Below are 17,721 nucleotides of genomic sequence, written 5' to 3'. Positions count from 1 at the left end.
TTGGTTTTTCTGTAACTATGGCGGGAGCTGGAGGGTCCAGGCCAACAAATACACCCAAAAACAAGGGGGAGTTGTGGTCATTTCATATGGGGCCCACTTAGATCCTACCTGTGAAATAATCATAATCACCCTTGTTTTGTTGGGTTGGACCCTTCAGCTTTCGCCACAATTGGAGGAGAGCTAGAACCTACTTTGCACAAAACCTTTGGCCAAATAAAAAAGATTTCTTCCAAAAACGGAAATAGAATTGATAAAATCTTGTTAAATCAACCCGATAAATACTGAAACCAGACTTTAACGATTTGATTTTGGTTTGGCCGAACACCTTATCGCAACCATTCACCTGAACTGAAACCGGCCCAAACAGATTGAGTGACGACAACCTGTAAATTAAGGAATGGATATAACGAAACATTGCACTATCAGCTATCCTCATCCTACACCTTAAGCATTCGTTGTTGTTGGATCACAATCCTGACTTAGATTCATAATGGAAGGTTGATAATTCATTGGCCGAGCATCTTCTCAAGAAAAAGATGACACGTGTAAATTAGATCAAAGCTAGATTTTTTGGGAAAATTACACGATTAGTTATTTTTGGGTTTTTATTGACAAAACTGTCCACTTTATGTTTGAATCAACAAAAATGGACAAAAACAAGTTAAGATTTACAAAATAGGACAAAATAGTGTCTCTCCCTCCCTCATTTACTTTTTTAGATATTGTTACCCTTGCCATTGCCTTCTTGCCCAGGCATCCTGGGTAATCACAGAGAAGGGAAGGGAGGGGTGGGTTTGGGTAGCAGAGAATGGCGGTGGCAGGGACAGGGGTGGGTTGCAGGGAACCGAGGATGCCTAGGCAAAAAGGCAATGGCAAGGGTAAAAATGTCTAAAAAAATAATTTTGGGAGGGAGAGGCACTATTTTGTCCAGTTTTGTAAACCTTAACTTATTTTTGTCTATTTTTATTAACTCAAACATAGAATGTACAGTTTTATAAATGAAAATCCAAAAATAACTAATCATGTAATTTTCCCTTCATGTAATCTAAAAGTGTGGTTACGGGGAGTCCGGATCAGCTACCCACGGTGGCCCTTTATACAATGAGTCAGCTTAGAAGGTCAAATTCAATATTCAGAGGTTCCAAGGTAAAAATGTGGTATCTATGACTGACACGTGGCAATTATTAATTGGTGGTACAAAAAATCCAAATAGTGTAGGGGATCTCGTAATTTGCGGAAATGATTTTTTCATGCCCACATGCCAATTTTTTTTAAAAAACAATGAACAACACGTGTCACATTTTTTCTCATGCAAATACTAACACGGCATCGACTTCCCATGCGTGTGTGAACTTTTTTTTAAATGAACAACACAAGTCAGATTTTTTACCATGCAATGATTGATACTAATACGGCATGCATAGCCTGATCCGCTGATACAATTAAACAGTGATTATTTTTTCCATCGATATTGAGCAGATTCAAATTCCCTAAAATTGTGCAGTACGGTCATTCGGGGTGGAGATGTTGACACATAACAACTCTGACATTCAATGGTTTGAATTCATTAATTTATGTTGAGTTCAGACCATTAGATGTACGAACTGCCAGGTATCGATATCTCCACCTAGTACTGCCACACTACACACTTTTAGGAATTAGAGATAATGAGCTGGGTTTCCATTCTTGTGTGAGTGGCCCATATGACATCCACCATGTGTGGGTCCCAACCCATGATCAATTCCAATGCTGATAACATGAACTAAAATGTTCTTTTGTTTATTGATGATAATGGTTTCAAGGTTGTAATGATGGTTATTCTTTCATATGAATAGATGATGTGTCTATTCCGACAGTGACCTAGGGAGGACATAGTCTAAATTGTTCTATATTAAAATTATTTATGTATTAATTTTGTACAAAATCTCAACTATATGCAAGAACAAACGATTTAAATATGAAAAATAATGAAATTGGACGGCTCAGATGTATCTTGTGAGGTTCAAAATTGTCAAAGGGTTTATGACACCAATAAATATCCTTAGTATTAATTTTTGGTAAAAAAAAATGTTGTGTGGTTGTGTGGTTCTTGCGCTTAGACATAAGACCATACAGAAGTACTACCCTAATCCCATGAAATAAAAAAAAATCACATCTATGTTGATGCTTGTACATGCACTCTCATTGGTCCCTGTGCTAATGCAGGTGCTACATGACCAGATATCGATAGCTTGCCCTTTTATGTCCTAGTTTTTTTTTCTTATAAAATTTTCATGTAAATTATATTTTACATTAAATTTTTCTCCATGTTTCATAAAGATTATCTTATTGAGACGGAGAAGAAAATTTCAGATAAAAAATATTTTGATTGGGGAATTCTCCATTTTTTTCCTTATAAAAAAGGCCAATATTGAAGAATGGACCAATATGGAAGTTCAAGAATTTAACTATCAAATGATATTACAACGTCATCTCTCCCCCCCCCCCCTTCCCCACTTTGATTGGTGATTACAAGTATGTAGCTAACAATCAATTTTTTAAGGGAAAAATGTGAAAAGATCGAATGCAACGCATCTATCAAGGTAGGGAAGGGACAAGGAGAAGTCAATGGAAATCAAAGGCAAAGGACTGAGTTTTCCTCCACCCACGGTGAATGAGATCCCATTCACTATGGGGCTGGAGAAAGTAGGAGAAGGTATTGACAGGGTATTATGAGAACATACTAAAACCCTATAGAGGTGTTGTGAACCCTATGATAGTGGGTGAACCATCCTCTGTGAGTGGAGGAAAACTTTCTCCCTATGGTAAAAAAAGAAACGGAAACCAAAAGATACTTGCAACTAGAAAAATGCAGAGGAAAGATAGTTAGTTGTGAGGAATTTTTTTTTTAGGGGGTTGGGGGGAATGAGAGAATTTTCTAGTATGACATATTTCTCTAGATCAATGCAAATATCTACAATATGACAAACTGGATAAAAGTCGAAATTAGGACAGACATGTATTTATCCCAGAAACTGTCAGAAATCAGGACAGACACTTAGTTATGTCTAATATCATTTAAGTATGATATTATTCATAAATAAACAAATACCCCCTATTTGAATCCAACAAAAATAATAAAAAAATAAAATTCCAAAAAGAAAAAAAGTCAACCTGTCAGTTCAAGAACAAAGATTGGATTTCGACGGTAGGTGCAATTTTCAATTTTCTAATGCTGGGGTATTTCTCAAATCTAAAAATTTCATAAATCTTAATATGGTAAAACATTGCTAAAAATCAAAAGTGCGGTAAAAATATTCATTTGTTTTGATGTCCAAAGAAATATTTTTGTTCAGAGCGATTTTGACAGCATTCGAGCACACCAAATTAAGTTTGACCAGTAGATAATTCTTTCAATATAAATCAGATTTAAGCAATCTTTGACTTATTAGAAAACTATCAAAACAATGCTTTATAACAAATCCAAGATTGCTTGAATCTCATTTATATTGAAGGAGTTATGTTCCGGTCAAACCTTATTTGATACCATGCCCAAGAACAATATACAATATCAAACTTGGATCAAAACCACAAGTAATATTTTTAGTGTTCTCTATGTGAAACTAATGCATGGATTGAGTTTAAAATGTCAAAAATAGGCATCACAATAAGAATCAGGGCAAAAAAAAAAAACAATTTCAAGGCCTCGGAATCAAGGTTTGAGTTAGCCTGAAGAAAGTCTTAAGTTTTAATCGAGATATGGTCGAAACCTAGACGAACTCATTTTCTGACTGATCGAAACCTAATTGAAACCCGAGTTTTAGAACCTTGCTTGTGCCTCAATTCGCAACCGATCAAATTGTATATTAGAATTGATAAGTCATACATGTTTCATGGGCCGGAAGGGGGTTAGAAGCTGGATTGAAATATTTTCTGAAATACGTTGAATCGGCCAATTCTGATCCCGATTCCTATGACCCAAAAGGTTTTCTAAGGTTTAGATCAATTCCAATTGATTCCAATCAATTTGACCGAATTGGCAGAGATGAATTGGCTAGAAGCTGGATTTAAAGATTTTCTTAAATAGGTTGAATCGAACGATTCTAATCGCGATTCCTCTAACCCTAAAAGGTTTTCTAAGGTTTAGGTCAATTCCAATTGATTCTGATCAATTTGACTGAATCAGAATTGGCCGAGATGGATCCCAAATCTGCCTTACTTGAACCTTGAAGTACACTCTCCCACTTCCTCATCTTGCTTTTAAATAATTTTTTTCCCCTGATTTGTGTTTAATAATGTTAAAAGCGAGAGGGAAGCTCACATGGTTTTGGTCCTCTTGGAGGATGGGGGGATTGCGTGCTATAAGAGATGATACAAATCCACAACAAGAAGTTTGCTACCACAAGGCCCACCAGCCCTGGTCCGATGCCCTTGTTTGTGCAGTTAATACTTTTCCAAAACTTTGAACATAAAGCGCTTTGATTTCATTTATAAAATTTTTCAAAGTTCAGATATGATATTACTTTATGGTCAAAGTTTTCTTTCATCATAGGAAAAATAGAATTCTTTCTCTCCTGATGAAATGACCTCATGAAATAAAAAACACATCCATATTAATGCCCTTAAGCGTGTTCTCATTGACCCCACGCTAGTGCAGCGGTTACATGACCAAACAACGACATTCATATTATTGTTTAACACTTCTTTTTAAATTAGGGTATTGTCACCGAAAATCTGAGGTTTTTTATGGAAAAAGATAAGTTTGATGGAAACTCCCTAGAATCTGGTTACTTGAAATCCCAAACCATTAAACCTGAAACGTGAACCTAAAATCTTAAAGTCACTCTCAAAATGAATGAACCTTATGAATGGAGAACTTTAATCTAAGAAACCCTAAACCATTAAACCATTAGTCTGAAGCCCAAGGATTTCTTGGAAAAAAGCATGTTTCAAGAAATGATGCGAAATAAAATTCATAGTACATCCTTAGAAATAGAAAATGAAATAAATCCAAACATGGATTGATAGAACCATGTACGAATTCTAAGATTAGGGCAGAATAAGGAAAATTTTTTGGCCTTCAAAAAATACACTAAAATCTAGAGATGTAAACAGATATTTGAAAATCTGTATTCGATCCGGGTTCGTATTCGTTTAGGAAAATTCAAATCCGTTCGAAACTAATTGGATACGAACATGATAATCATCCTATCTAACCAATTATTATCCGATTCGTTTAGCAATCCGACGGTAATAAAATATCTAAAGTATATCTTTTTGTCCGTCTATCCTTTTAAGTTACCTTATTGGATTTTGTTATCTTATTTTATAATTTTATAAGTTAAGATAATGTGATTTTTTTCTTATATTTTCTATTGGTTTATATATATATTTTTATGTAATATGATACATAAAATCATATATCTATATGAGAAAATCAAAGACTAAGAAGAGTAGAAGAAATAGTCGTTGTTGAACTCTCAAGTCTCAACCCTAACTCTCAAATCCTCTACTAATATGATAATGCCACTATTCTACAAAAATCCTCTCTCTCCCCTCGTGTGAAATGATTATTTAGAGAAAGAAAAAAAATGAAAATGGAAAAGGAAGGACTCATAAAATAACTAATATTTATTTTCCACGTGTCCGTTGCAAATGGGACAGCGGGAATGGAATCCAAGTTGACTTGATTCTCTAACCTTCGCTTTCACCAGTACGCAGTGGTGTAGGATCGCAGTAACCTCCGTCCTTTGTCCTGTAGCTTCCGAAAAGGAGCGAAAACCCATCAACAACAAGCCCTTTAAAGCTCATCAAATTCTACTCATAGGTCACAACTTCCGATCTTCTCAATTTGGTTCCCTTGCATTACATCACTTTTAATCTTCCAAGTGAGTGAGAGGGAGAGGAAGAACAGGGGAGAGAAAAGATGTCGGATTGGGGACCAGTGTTCGTGGCTGTTGTACTGTTCGTGCTGTTATCGCCGGGTTTGCTAATCCAGGTGCCGGGTCGGAATCGTTTTATCGAGTTCGGCAACTTCCAGACCAGTGGGGTATCGATTCTGGTTCACTCCATTCTCTACTTCGCCCTCATCTGCATCTTCTTGCTAGCTGTTGGAGTTCACGTTTACATTGGTTGACGATGATCAACTTAAATTTCTTCCTTGCCTAGGGTTTCTCAGTTGCTTCGACTTCCCTTGATACCTGCTCATGTTGTTGCTTTTACATCTCTCTTGTTCTTTGTGCCATTAATAGAATTCTGATATGAGTGACATGATATCACAATTGATTTTAATTTTATTGATTTTGTGAATGATTCTTCTTTTTCCTCCCAATTTCTGTTTCAGATTGGGAATACTTGTATTTGCATTTGTATGGTCTTATTATATTATCACCATGGGAACTGATCCCATGTTTCATGTGAAGAAGAATACTGGTGAATTACTTCAAGGACTTCTAAATTCTAATGATTCAATGGAGGAAGCTGGAAACATATAATTCTGGTTTCTATCTTGGGTTTAAAACTTAAAACTTACAATTTAAAGACTCAAAAATCAAAATGGGTCCAACAGCAGGCTGGAAATATTGTAATTTCCGGGCAGATTGGTTCATACTTCATAGCCATATTTCATTAGTTCAACAACAGGATAAACTTAACTTGAGTGGTCTAGTTTATGCTATTTCCACTGTGGACCTCTCTCCACTGGATTAGGTGGGTAGAGAGGTTATAAGCCTATATTTTCATCAACTTATCTCAAGTCCCAACTACTTGAGGTTGGAAACATGGGTACTGCTCTGCAATCCAACTCAAGTTGGCACCACCCTAACTTCTGTCAATTCATAAGTACCTTACATATTACATAAACTCAACTCAACTAATCCTTTTCCCAACCAAATGCGGTCAGCTACATGGATTCTATCCCGCCATTAACTCTATTTAAGGTCATGCTGGTTGTGAAGCCTAGGCCATTCATATATTTTGTCACGTCACCACTGAAATGAATACACCTAGCTTTTGTTGATTAAACTCATACACCTGAATTCTTCTTTTGGAAGTAATGGCACTTCACTTATCTGTTTTAATTGAAGAATTCTTGTAGTTTTGGCATTTGGTCTCTTTCTGTGTGTGTGTGTGTGTGTGTGAAGCAAGTCCTCGGTATGTCTTGTGGTCTTCGTAGCACATAGTGGGAGTGGGAATTGGGAAGCTGATATGTCTTTGGGAAGAAAGGAAAATGAAGAAAATGGGGGTGAAAAACAGCCAGCAAGTTGGATCACCCAGGGTGCATACACATTCTCTTTCCTTCTGTTTTACCTCTGGACTATCTATTTAGGATATTAAGCATGGGCATTAATTTGTTACAAACTTTCATACTGGAGTTTTGAGAGATATTGCATAGAAGGGAAAAGAGAAGGGAAAATTGTCATAAAGTAGCCGACCCCATTTAGTTGGGATAAGGCTGTGTTGTTGTTGTTGATGTTGTCATAAAGTCATCAGTATTCAGTATTCATATACGAGTAAGCTATTTCTGTATCTCTCCACCTTAAGGTATGGGAGGTAGAGTAAGATCAATTTGTAGAAGCATGATTCTAGTTGCCAAGACCCACCATTTCAAAGTAGTTACTCCTTTGGCTGAAGCTGTTGAACTGGATTTTGAACCCGGTACTTCATTGTTTAGATCATGCATGAAATAGCCATTGCCTCCATCTTTGTCATTAAGACTACCTCTGCATGCGTGTGTTACCAATGGAGACCCATCTCTTGAGTTCACACTCATTCTCCCTCACGTCCTTTCATTTTTCCTTTGCTTACAGTCTCCCCTTGAGTACTGCACGCCTTCCTCTCTGTTACTAAATGTGAAGATCCTTTAATACAGGCATATCCAAGGTTTAGAGGAATCTTAAATTTGACATACACACAATAAGCCAGATCACACTTGACCATTTCAATCAAGATGGTGTCTTTGATCTAGGGAATTGTTCCATAAATGAAGGCAAAGAAGCAGAGAACAACAGTGATGGAACAAAGATAATGGACCAATTAAATGCAGCGCCTAAAGAGCATGAGTTGAAGATACTATGGGGGCTTCTTGTGTAATTAGCGTTGCCTTGCTGGAAAACATCAGAAATGGATAGAGACCCGACAGACCTAGACGTCCTAGTAAAATAGCTGAGATCTCAAAGGTGCTTGTCTCAACTATTTAGGGCAGAACCATTAGAACCAGAATCGAGTTTGGTCTGTGTAGTTTCATTCAACCCAGGACCCATTGAAACTGTTGAGCCCCCCTTTTTGGGTCATAAAATTTATGGAGAGTTTGTTTGATTGGGAATGGTCACTTGATAGCCAATGCAATTATAACTCAATCTTTACATGACTGTATACAGTGAGCCTGGAAGAGATTCAATGTAACAATATATATTGATGAAAATCAAATGTGTAAGTAGTTAAACCACCACAACCCAAACAACTGTGGAATAAATTATTGGGTTGATAGCCAATGCAATTATAACTCAATCTTTACATGACTGTATACAGTGAGCCTGGAAGAGATTCAATGTAACAATATATATTGATGAAAATCAAATGTGAAAGTAGTTAAACCACAACCCAAACAACTGTGGAATAAATTATTGGGTGGGAGGAATAGTCATGCAGTTACAAGATGCAAATAATGGATCATCTGAGGATTGCAACGCAGCTCAGCAATATGGCTCCAAAATTCAAATGCGAGGAGTCTATGGACAATAGACAAAAGGTACTATATTATTTTATCTTATTCCTGACATATATAGAATGCTGTTTGCAGCATGGGTCATCTCTTGGATTTGGCTGTTCTATGGACTAGAATTCTATCATGGTAAGTTGGATCATAAACCTTAATTTTGGCGAGTGTGGATTTTTCTGTATTTGGCTCTTCTATAGCCCAAAATCCAAAATATTAGTCATAAAGTGTCTCGGCTGCTCAACGCATCAACCTTTGTGCTGGACTACCAATTTCATGCTCTCCAGATCGCACTGTTGGACCTGCTTAATGAGTTGGCTTCTTGGCCTGTTGATATTATGAACACGTGGGATTACAGGATCTAATGAGTAATCGATGCAGAATTGGGTCTTGTATCTGTTACTTTCACAGAATTTTTTTTTTTTGGGGGGGGGGTGCAACCAGGCATTTTCTCTTCTTACTTATTGACCAAGCAAATCCTAAAAGGAGTCATGTCTAAAACCTTGCTGACATGTAACAACTACCTTTCGGGTGTTATCATCTTTGATTGTACTATTATAATATTTCTTTTTAGAATGGGACTCTTGAAGCATGTCTTTTGAATCCCTCGGTCCCTGTCACTTACGCCAATAAGCTCTCCAGTGAGAGAAGGATGATGTAGCAAAGAAATGCATTGCCAGAGCCATCGGTAGAATGTTTGTGATCTGTTGGCTGTATTTCAATTTGTAACCAGAAAACTCACAGGTTGTGAAGCCATCCAGTGCTAGTTCTTGAACAGGGAGATGTTTGATTTGTGATTGCCTATAAATGTTAGTTTGGTCGATATCGGTATGGACCTCAGATGTATTTTTGCAGAAATAATTGTTGCAGTGGAGAGAATTGGTTTTCTCGGGCTTTTACTACTCTCTTTGGATGCCACTGAAAGAGATCAATCTGCTGTGGGAAGGGGGGGGGGGCATTGAGCAGTAGTATCATATTGAGCTAAAAAAGGAGCTAGATGATGCAAACTCAATTTCTGCACCCTCTCTCTTCTTTAAGTTCTACTGTTGCAGCATTCTTGCCTTTTCAGATGGATACCCCACTGGGTTCAAAATGGCCTCTTGTATGATACTCAAGTAGAGTTAGGTTTTGAGTGGAATTTCAGTCCTATTATCTTAACTAATTTGATTTACGAGATGATCCTCAAATATATATATATATATATATATATATATATATATGCAGTTTGGGCTTCCTCTCTTTGAACAATTGAAGCTGCAACTATGACAAATCAATGGTCACATGACAGACCTGTCGTTCTCCCCATGGAAGCATCTGTTGCAGCAGCTAATATTTGATAAAGAAAAATGGAGAAATCTAATCTTTAGAACTGATATCTGGATCAGAACAACTTCAAAAACGATGAGAGGAAACACGAGTAAAAGAAACGGAAAGACTTTTTTCAATTAGAGTGAGTGAGAGAGAGATAGATACTGTGAGCGGCTTCTTTCTCAAATTCTAGTATTGAAGACAAATTAAACATAGATGTGTACATGAAGAATAACGAGGAACAGCATAAGGAGCAAACCATAGATGACTGCATGAACTAAAATGGAGATGAAACTTGTCTTCATATTAACAACTTCAACCGGCTGATGGTTCCCAGGTAATTGGAAGAGCACTCCTGGCGTGAGAAACGCAAACAGGGCCACAGCTATGATGGGAGCTGCCCAATCTTTCATTCTACTTGTTTAGTTTGTTACTTAGAAAATAAGGTACCAACAGAAGTCCTTGGCCAAGAGATGTTACTGAGCTTCTTTTTCTTCTTCCGTTGATCGATGAGAGAACAAAAGCTTCTTCAGTCAACAAGACGGTGCACCAAAAGGGGATATATTAGCAACAACTGCTCTTGTCTGTGTCTTTTGAAAGAGAGAGAGATTAAGATTAGATGCCAGTGCTATCCGAATTAAAGCTAAAGGAGGCATTGGGTTCCCTAATTTCTTCCATTTGGAATGGGGGATATCAGAATGGGAATCCTATCCTAAGAAAAGTATAAAGTGTGAACAGCAACCCCTCCACTTCCACTACCACTATAGATATGTTTTTATTTGTTTATTTACCGTTGGTGGACAGAGACATCGTTTTTACATGCAGATATGGAGCACATATACCAATGTGTTGTGTGTTTATGAATAACAAACAAGTATGTATTTTGGGAGAATGTTCTCCGTACCACAGCGCAGGCTGCGTCTAAGTACATGGGTCTGCCACTCAGGGGCAAGGTGGTTATTGCACCCACCCCATGTGAGACCCATGTGCTTGGACGCAGCCTGCACTATGGCACAGAGAATAGAACAGTGCCTGGTCCGGTTGAATCGGATCGGATTGGAATCAGTAGGTTCTGATTCCTGATTCTTGATTCAAAAACTTTTTTGTTCTCCTAAAGGGTTTAGGACGATTCTCTCTCTCTCCCATAAGATCGGTGTCCGTGACTGTTGCCAGTGAGAGTAAGTGAGAAAGAGCGAGAGAGACAATGGTGGAGTGGGCACCGGTTCTGATAGGGGTACTGCTATTGGTAATCCTCTCACCGGGGCTCCTTTTTCAGCTACCAGGGAACAGTAGCCATGTGAAGTTCGGGAGCTTCAAGATCAAGGGCAAGACCATCGTCGTCCATACTCTCATCTTCTTCGCCGTGTACGCCATCCTTATCCTCGCCGTCGGTGTCCACATCTACACCGGCTGATCTTAACCCATCCCAACCGATCCGGTTATACCTTTTAATTTCAACCCATTTGGTATTCTAAGAAGGGATTAACAAAATCCACATCCCGTAATTGTATTTGTAATTTGTAGAGCTAGGGTTTTGGTTTCTCAAATTTTTTTTTTGAATTTTGTGAGATCAATTCGCTTCAAATACTTCAGTCTCTCTTTGGTAATTGTAAAACCTCCGTTCCTTGTTTGCGGAGTGGCTTTGTTTTTGGTGGGTTGAGGAACGGATATATCTAATATTATTATTATTAGGGACGCTGTTCTCTATGTGGTAGCGCAGGTTGCACCCAGGCATATGGGGGTAGGCGCAATGACCACCTTGCCCCTTAGGTGACAGACCCAGGCACAGAGAACATTCTCCCTTACTATTTATTATGTAAATCCCCAATCTCTCGTAGTTTTTCTTTTCCTTTTTTCCATATCCTTTTATCAATGCATTGCATTGCACTAGGTCTTGTCGATGACTTAGTTAGTAAATACGTGTATTATATGCGTATTCGAATTTTTAAACGTATAATATTTCCATTTTCGTATTTTTATAAAAAAAGCATTTTTTAATCGATCGAGTATTATACTCATATAATACGCGTATTATACGTTTAAAAAAAAAAAAAAAAAAATACCCAAAAGATTAGAATTTAGGGAAACGATTTCACTTTCCCTTTCGTCCTTTTCGATTTGCGTTGAACATCCAACCGTAGCAGACAACACTGTTGCCGCAACAATAGCCGCCCTCCATCTCCAATCATCCTCCCCATCTCCGTTCAACAAAACGGCATTTAAGTCTTGTACTCTCCTCTTGTTTCTCTGGTCTTTGAACTTTGATGGTGGTAGTGAAGCAAATGAATCTGGTGTGATATTGGCGAGAACGGCTCAATCTCTATTTTATTTTATTCTTGTTTTTCTGTCTCTTATAGCTAATGTGTACAGTGGAGATCCATATCTGGAACTCTCCCTCTTGTCTTGTGTTGGTTAATTAGTGGGAACTCATCCCCCTTCACAAGAACACATCTGGTTAAAAATATATGGTTATCTCATTGTAGATAGAAAGAAATGTAATGCTGGAAAAATGATTTAATGATAAGGTAATCAACTTGCTCATCTCATTTTCAGACAATCTACATTCATTTCTTGTAGATTATTGATATTTTGGTATGTTAAATGATAATCTTAGAGATGTTATATAACATATTATATTATTGTGTTTATTTTAGTTCATAAAATCATGATATTATTTTGTTTATTAGGTGATGAATGCATGTTATATAATGAATATATGTCCGTTTTTTTAAAAGTATTATTGCCGTCTATGCCGTATTATACCCGTATTAAACGTGTACCATATTATTACCGTATGCATTTTATGAAGTCGGATTTTTGAAAAATATTATGACCGTCTAGTTCGTTTAATTGCCGTACGTATCCGTTCCCGTTCAATTGCCATTCCCGAACCTACTAACTAAGGTCGATGATGCTTACCCAAAAGTGTCAGAACATGAGGACGACGGGATCTTTATCCCCTCAATTTGCCTGCCCCTCAATTTGCTCAATTCCATCTAATAAGGAATTGAAATGACCACTCTATACCTTGCTCGAACACACTGCCAGGGTAGAGTCCACCTCCCTCTATTAGAGGGAACTAAAGAAATTGACAGACAAGCAAATTGAGGTGATATTTTTCCCTTGAGATACCTACCTACAAACCAACCTAACTTCGAGCTCGTATCATGTTCCCAATTACTGTAAGATTTTTGTTGGTTTTAAAATGAAATTTTAACCAAAGACGGCCCTTGGAGAATCACATCTTTTAGTGAATGGGAACGGGCGAGAGATATGACTCTTAATAAGTCGTCGCACTCGCACATGTTAAAAAAAGGTATGAACCATACCCCTATGTATGTGGTGGGACATTTCAACATTTGTACACGGAAAGGTATAGAGAGATATGTCTCTACATATTATGAGATATATGGTCATATGTAAGGTTGTGCCTTTACGGACCTTTATCTCCTGAGGTTCGTTGATTGGTACAGTTGTGCGGTTCTTTTCATGGGGCGCTGAAATGATCATTCTACCCTGATGGGATCCACCCCCCCTTTTATTAGAGGCACTAGGGAATCATACCAGGCAGGGGAATCGCAGGTGATAAAAATTTGTGCCTTTACTAAAAGACAAACGTATTTATACTAAGAGGTGCGATCATGATTAAGGATACTTGTAATCGTATAGAACAGATTGACGCAACCCTTAGACTGGCGTGTCTTAAAAGGTATCTTCCCTCTGTAAATAGCATAGTTAGTAAGTTCGGAAACGATAACAATACGGGAACGGATATGTACGGCAGTCAAATGGATTGTACGGTAATAATACTTTTCAAAAAATCTGGCGTAATAAAACGCTACGACAATAATACGACACGTGTTTAATACGTATATAATACAGTTGCTCTATAAAAATCCGGGAGCAAAAATATGGGCATATATTCACTATGCAATAGATATGTACACCTAAGAAACACAATAATAATATTTACTGATGTGCCTAAATATATAGCTTGATTGGTTAACAAACTATTAAATAAGCAAAAAGCATAAAATGATCAACATATACGGCACACCTCCATCGATCGGTGAAGAAATTCCAGGCAAAGAGTGCTCCTCTAAAGAGACAGATTCTAAAATCCTGAACAAGGGCTAGGAACACTTCTCCTCTTGTACAAAAGAGTTGCCCTCAACTACAACAAACTCCTCATCTTCTTCTTTCTCTTCTCTCACTTTCACCCTTGGACAGCAAAAAATTACAGAAAGAACCACAATGGCAATGCAAGATAAAATAATAGAATTAAAAATTGACAAAAGAAGATGATGTTCAGCAAGATAAAACGAAGAAAAGCACTAATAGAAATTGAACAAAGATGCAGAGATCAAAACACTGCCATAGTTGTTAAATCCCAAATAAAAACAAGGGAAAAAAAATACTCAATCTAGCTTCTGAAAATAGAAAAAAAATAAAAAACGGGGAAATCTCGGTTCACTAAAGCTCATACCTTTGGGTTTCTTGTTGAGCTAGAAATACGCACCACCAGGGCTAAATGGCTGATGCTTGTTGAGATAGAAATATGCAGCACCGCAAGGACAACTTGGCAGAGAATGGAGAGTACAAATGTTTCTTGCCCTAGGTTGCAAAGGAGATGCCGAGATGCCTGCGCTTCTGCCCTGAAACCAGAATAGAATCTATATGAAAGAAGATGAAATAGGGTGGGCGAGCGAGCGAGCGAGCAAGAGAAACAGAGCAACAAATATGGGCAGTCTGCCGCCGCTGAGCTATAGGAGACCGGGAGGTTTGCTTTGCCCTAGGTTGAGATTTGAGAATGGAGAAGTTGAGGATGAAAGATTTGGTAGTTTGGTTCAGTGGCTAGTATCTCAACCATGGTTTGAGGTATCAGATTGGATATCGGTCGAGACTGATCTTGATACCGATTCGATCCAGCTATATAGACAGGGGTAAAAATGTAAAAAAAATAATTTTTTTATATAAAAAAATAGAGATAAAAGTACCATATTTGCCCGAGTTTGGGCAATCCCGATCCGTATTGACCAATCCGATCCGATCCAGCCGATACCAAGATCACGAAGGATGATCTCACCTGACTTAATTATTTATTCTTTTCTCTCTCTCTCTCTCTCTCTCTTCCAATGCCGTGACTTAGACTCTAGTAAAACTATCCGTATGTTTGTGTTCCAAGTTTTATCTTTGTGAGTTTTATATTACGGTTTTTTCCAATAATTCTTTTATCTTTTGGGTTTGAACATAACTCCGAAATACTCAAAAGGGGTAGAGTAATTGCGTGCACGCCTATTGTCGGAAGGCAACAAAAGGGGTGAGCTGCCTTGGACCCATAAAATGCTCAGAATAAGAAGATGAGATGACAAATAAACATTAGATAGAGGACCGAGTTTCCCTTGACCCACGGCGAAGGAGGAATTTCTTCACCAATGGGTCTTAGCGCCTTAGGATGGGCATCAGAATACTGCGAAGGGTATTTTCAACCCTGTACTATGAGGAGGGGGACAGGGAGTAGTAATTAAGACCTAGGATAGTGTGTGAACACTCCTCCATGGGTGGTGGAAAACTTTCTCCTGGGTCCAAATGTTTAAGATCATGTCTATGAGATGGGAACGTAATGCTTTCATATTTTTCATCCCCTTTCTCGAAATCTGAAAACCAAGACCTGCATTATCCCTATAAGCCAAACACATGAAATTCTATGAAAATTTTGCACTTTTTTATCAATTCTTTCTTTTCCATCCAACCAAGCATAGCTTTGAATAATTTTGGAATAGTGCGATTTGATAAAGAAATAGGAGGATGAATATGGAAATATAGAGCTTTTTCACTAAAATTTTATGTATGTAAGGCTTCAATTTAGGCTGTGTTTGGTATGCATGGTCTTGAACGCATTCTGTAACTCAAGTTTTCTATATTTTCTAACTGTAGAATAGATTCTAGGTTTTAAAATATATTCTAAACCTAGAATCGATTCTGAGAATGCATACCAAACATAGCTAGTCTCACAAGTTGGTACTGCAAAATCACCATCACTCATAAGATCTCAAGCAATGGAATTTGGAAACCATAAATTGTGGGATAAAAAAGTGAATAACACAATGGCTGTGTTTGGTAGGCATTCTTAGAATGCCAATATCGGTCTAGAATGCATTCTGGAATGACAAAAATATACCAAACAACATTTTTGTTGGAATGGGCTTTTATGCTCTGGACTACATTCTATGAATTCAGAATGAGAACGCTTACCCAACAACATTTTTGTTGTTTTAAAATGTATTATAGACCCATAACATGTTCTGAGAATGCATAGACAGTGTTTGATATGTATTCTAGGTTGATTTCACATTCTCGGGCAATGAAAACAGTTAATGCCGTAGTAACTCTGAGCATTTTTTGGCGATGTAATATTGCATATAAAATTAGCCTGAGCAAAACTTTAATTAGTACAGTTCCTATAGTCATTGTTTTTGCATTTTTGCAAGCAAACAGTGACCAGCATCAGTTGGTTCCATTCATAAACAGGGAATCCCCTAAAACCACAAAAAGATGAACTCTTTTTCTTCTTCTTCTTCTTCTTCTTCCGTGTTATTATGATTGCTAACCAAGCTCATGAGTTAACTATAAGGTATCAAACACATATTACAGAACAGAACAGAACAGAAAAGAAAAGAAACCCCAAAAAAAAAGATTAAAAAAAGACAGATCTTGAGAGGCAGAAGCAATGAAAATGGATTAATGGGCAATTATGTGAACACCAATCGCAATGATCAAGATAGTATATATACAAAAGTATATGACGGCATGAACTAGAATTGAAATCCCACTGGTGTACAAGTTCCCAAACTCCATCACCCTTGTCCTTGCTGGTAACTGACATAGTAGCCCAGGTGAAAGTAGTATGAACAACACCACCGCCACAACCACCGGTCCCCAATCTGTAGACATCTCTCTCTCTCTCTCTCTCTCTCACTCTCTCAATTTCAATGGAAGACACAGAGAAACAATAACAAGATCTGTGCAAGGTTTTGTAGAGATGAAAGTGAGATTAATTTCCTTAACAGAGAAGGAGCAGAGGATTCTAAACTTGGAGAGAAAGAGATACAAATGATGTGTGGGGGCTAAGGTGGAGTTTTCTCTTTATGGGGGATAGGGATCGAAAGCAATCCCTTTTTTACAATCTTGGATTTCCTCTTCTTATTATTGTTCACTTGTTGTTTCTTTATCTTTAGCTTTTGAGAGTTGAGATTGATCATCAAGATGGTGCTTTAAGCTTTTCCATGTCAAGTAATTAAAAGAAAAAGAAAGTGAAAAGAAAGGAGAAACAGAAAAAAAAAAAAAAACAGAAACTATGGCATGTGAAAAGGTGGACCAGAAAACAAGCAAGTTTGGAATGCTTGCTAATATGGTTTGCTTACTTAAGAAAAGCTAAGGAAAAAAGAGAGAATTAGGTAATGATTCTAGTCATACTACCAATGAGGGTTTCCCACATTGGGAAGCATATTGTAAGCTTTTTATCATTTAAATAAGGGGAAATCTGCTTTAGTCTTTATAGTCAATACTTGTAACCATTAAGTCATCAAGGGATACATCTAAAATAGGATCGAGTTTTCCTTCATCCATGGGAAATGGGGAATTTCATCATCATAGACATTGGTACCGTTAGATGCTCAAGGGAAAGGATATTTTTTTACTCCAAATAATAAGGGGTG

General features: G+C 37.5%; 3 protein-coding genes across 3 annotated transcripts; 1 reads left to right on the top strand and 2 right to left on the bottom strand.

Annotated features, from left to right (window-relative positions):
* Nucleotides 1-5,819: 5,819 nt before the first annotated feature.
* LOC122671147 lies at nucleotides 5,820-11,443 on the top strand. The gene is made up of 3 exons (XM_043868253.1): nucleotides 5,820-6,113; nucleotides 8,780-8,830; nucleotides 11,191-11,443. The coding sequence occupies exons 1-3, from the start codon at nucleotides 5,906-5,908 to the stop codon at nucleotides 11,415-11,417; spliced, it is 486 nt and encodes a 161-aa protein (XP_043724188.1). The 5' UTR covers nucleotides 5,820-5,905; the 3' UTR covers nucleotides 11,418-11,443.
* On the bottom strand, nucleotides 10,095-10,425 carry LOC122670687. Its single transcript, XM_043867649.1, has one exon. The coding sequence runs from the start codon at nucleotides 10,414-10,416 to the stop codon at nucleotides 10,210-10,212; it is 207 nt and encodes a 68-aa protein (XP_043723584.1). The 5' UTR covers nucleotides 10,417-10,425; the 3' UTR covers nucleotides 10,095-10,209.
* Nucleotides 11,444-16,669: 5,226 nt separating the features above from the next.
* Nucleotides 16,670-17,280, bottom strand: LOC122672741. Its single transcript, XM_043870218.1, has one exon. It carries the CDS (start codon nucleotides 16,955-16,957, stop codon nucleotides 16,745-16,747), a length of 213 nt encoding a protein of 70 aa, XP_043726153.1. The 5' UTR covers nucleotides 16,958-17,280; the 3' UTR covers nucleotides 16,670-16,744.
* Nucleotides 17,281-17,721: the final 441 nt, after the last annotated feature.

This window comes from Telopea speciosissima, chromosome 8 (assembly GCF_018873765.1).
Source record: "Telopea speciosissima isolate NSW1024214 ecotype Mountain lineage chromosome 8, Tspe_v1, whole genome shotgun sequence".
Lineage (NCBI taxonomy): Eukaryota > Viridiplantae > Streptophyta > Magnoliopsida > Proteales > Proteaceae > Telopea > Telopea speciosissima.
This window is presented reverse-complemented; position numbering and strand designations above follow the sequence as displayed.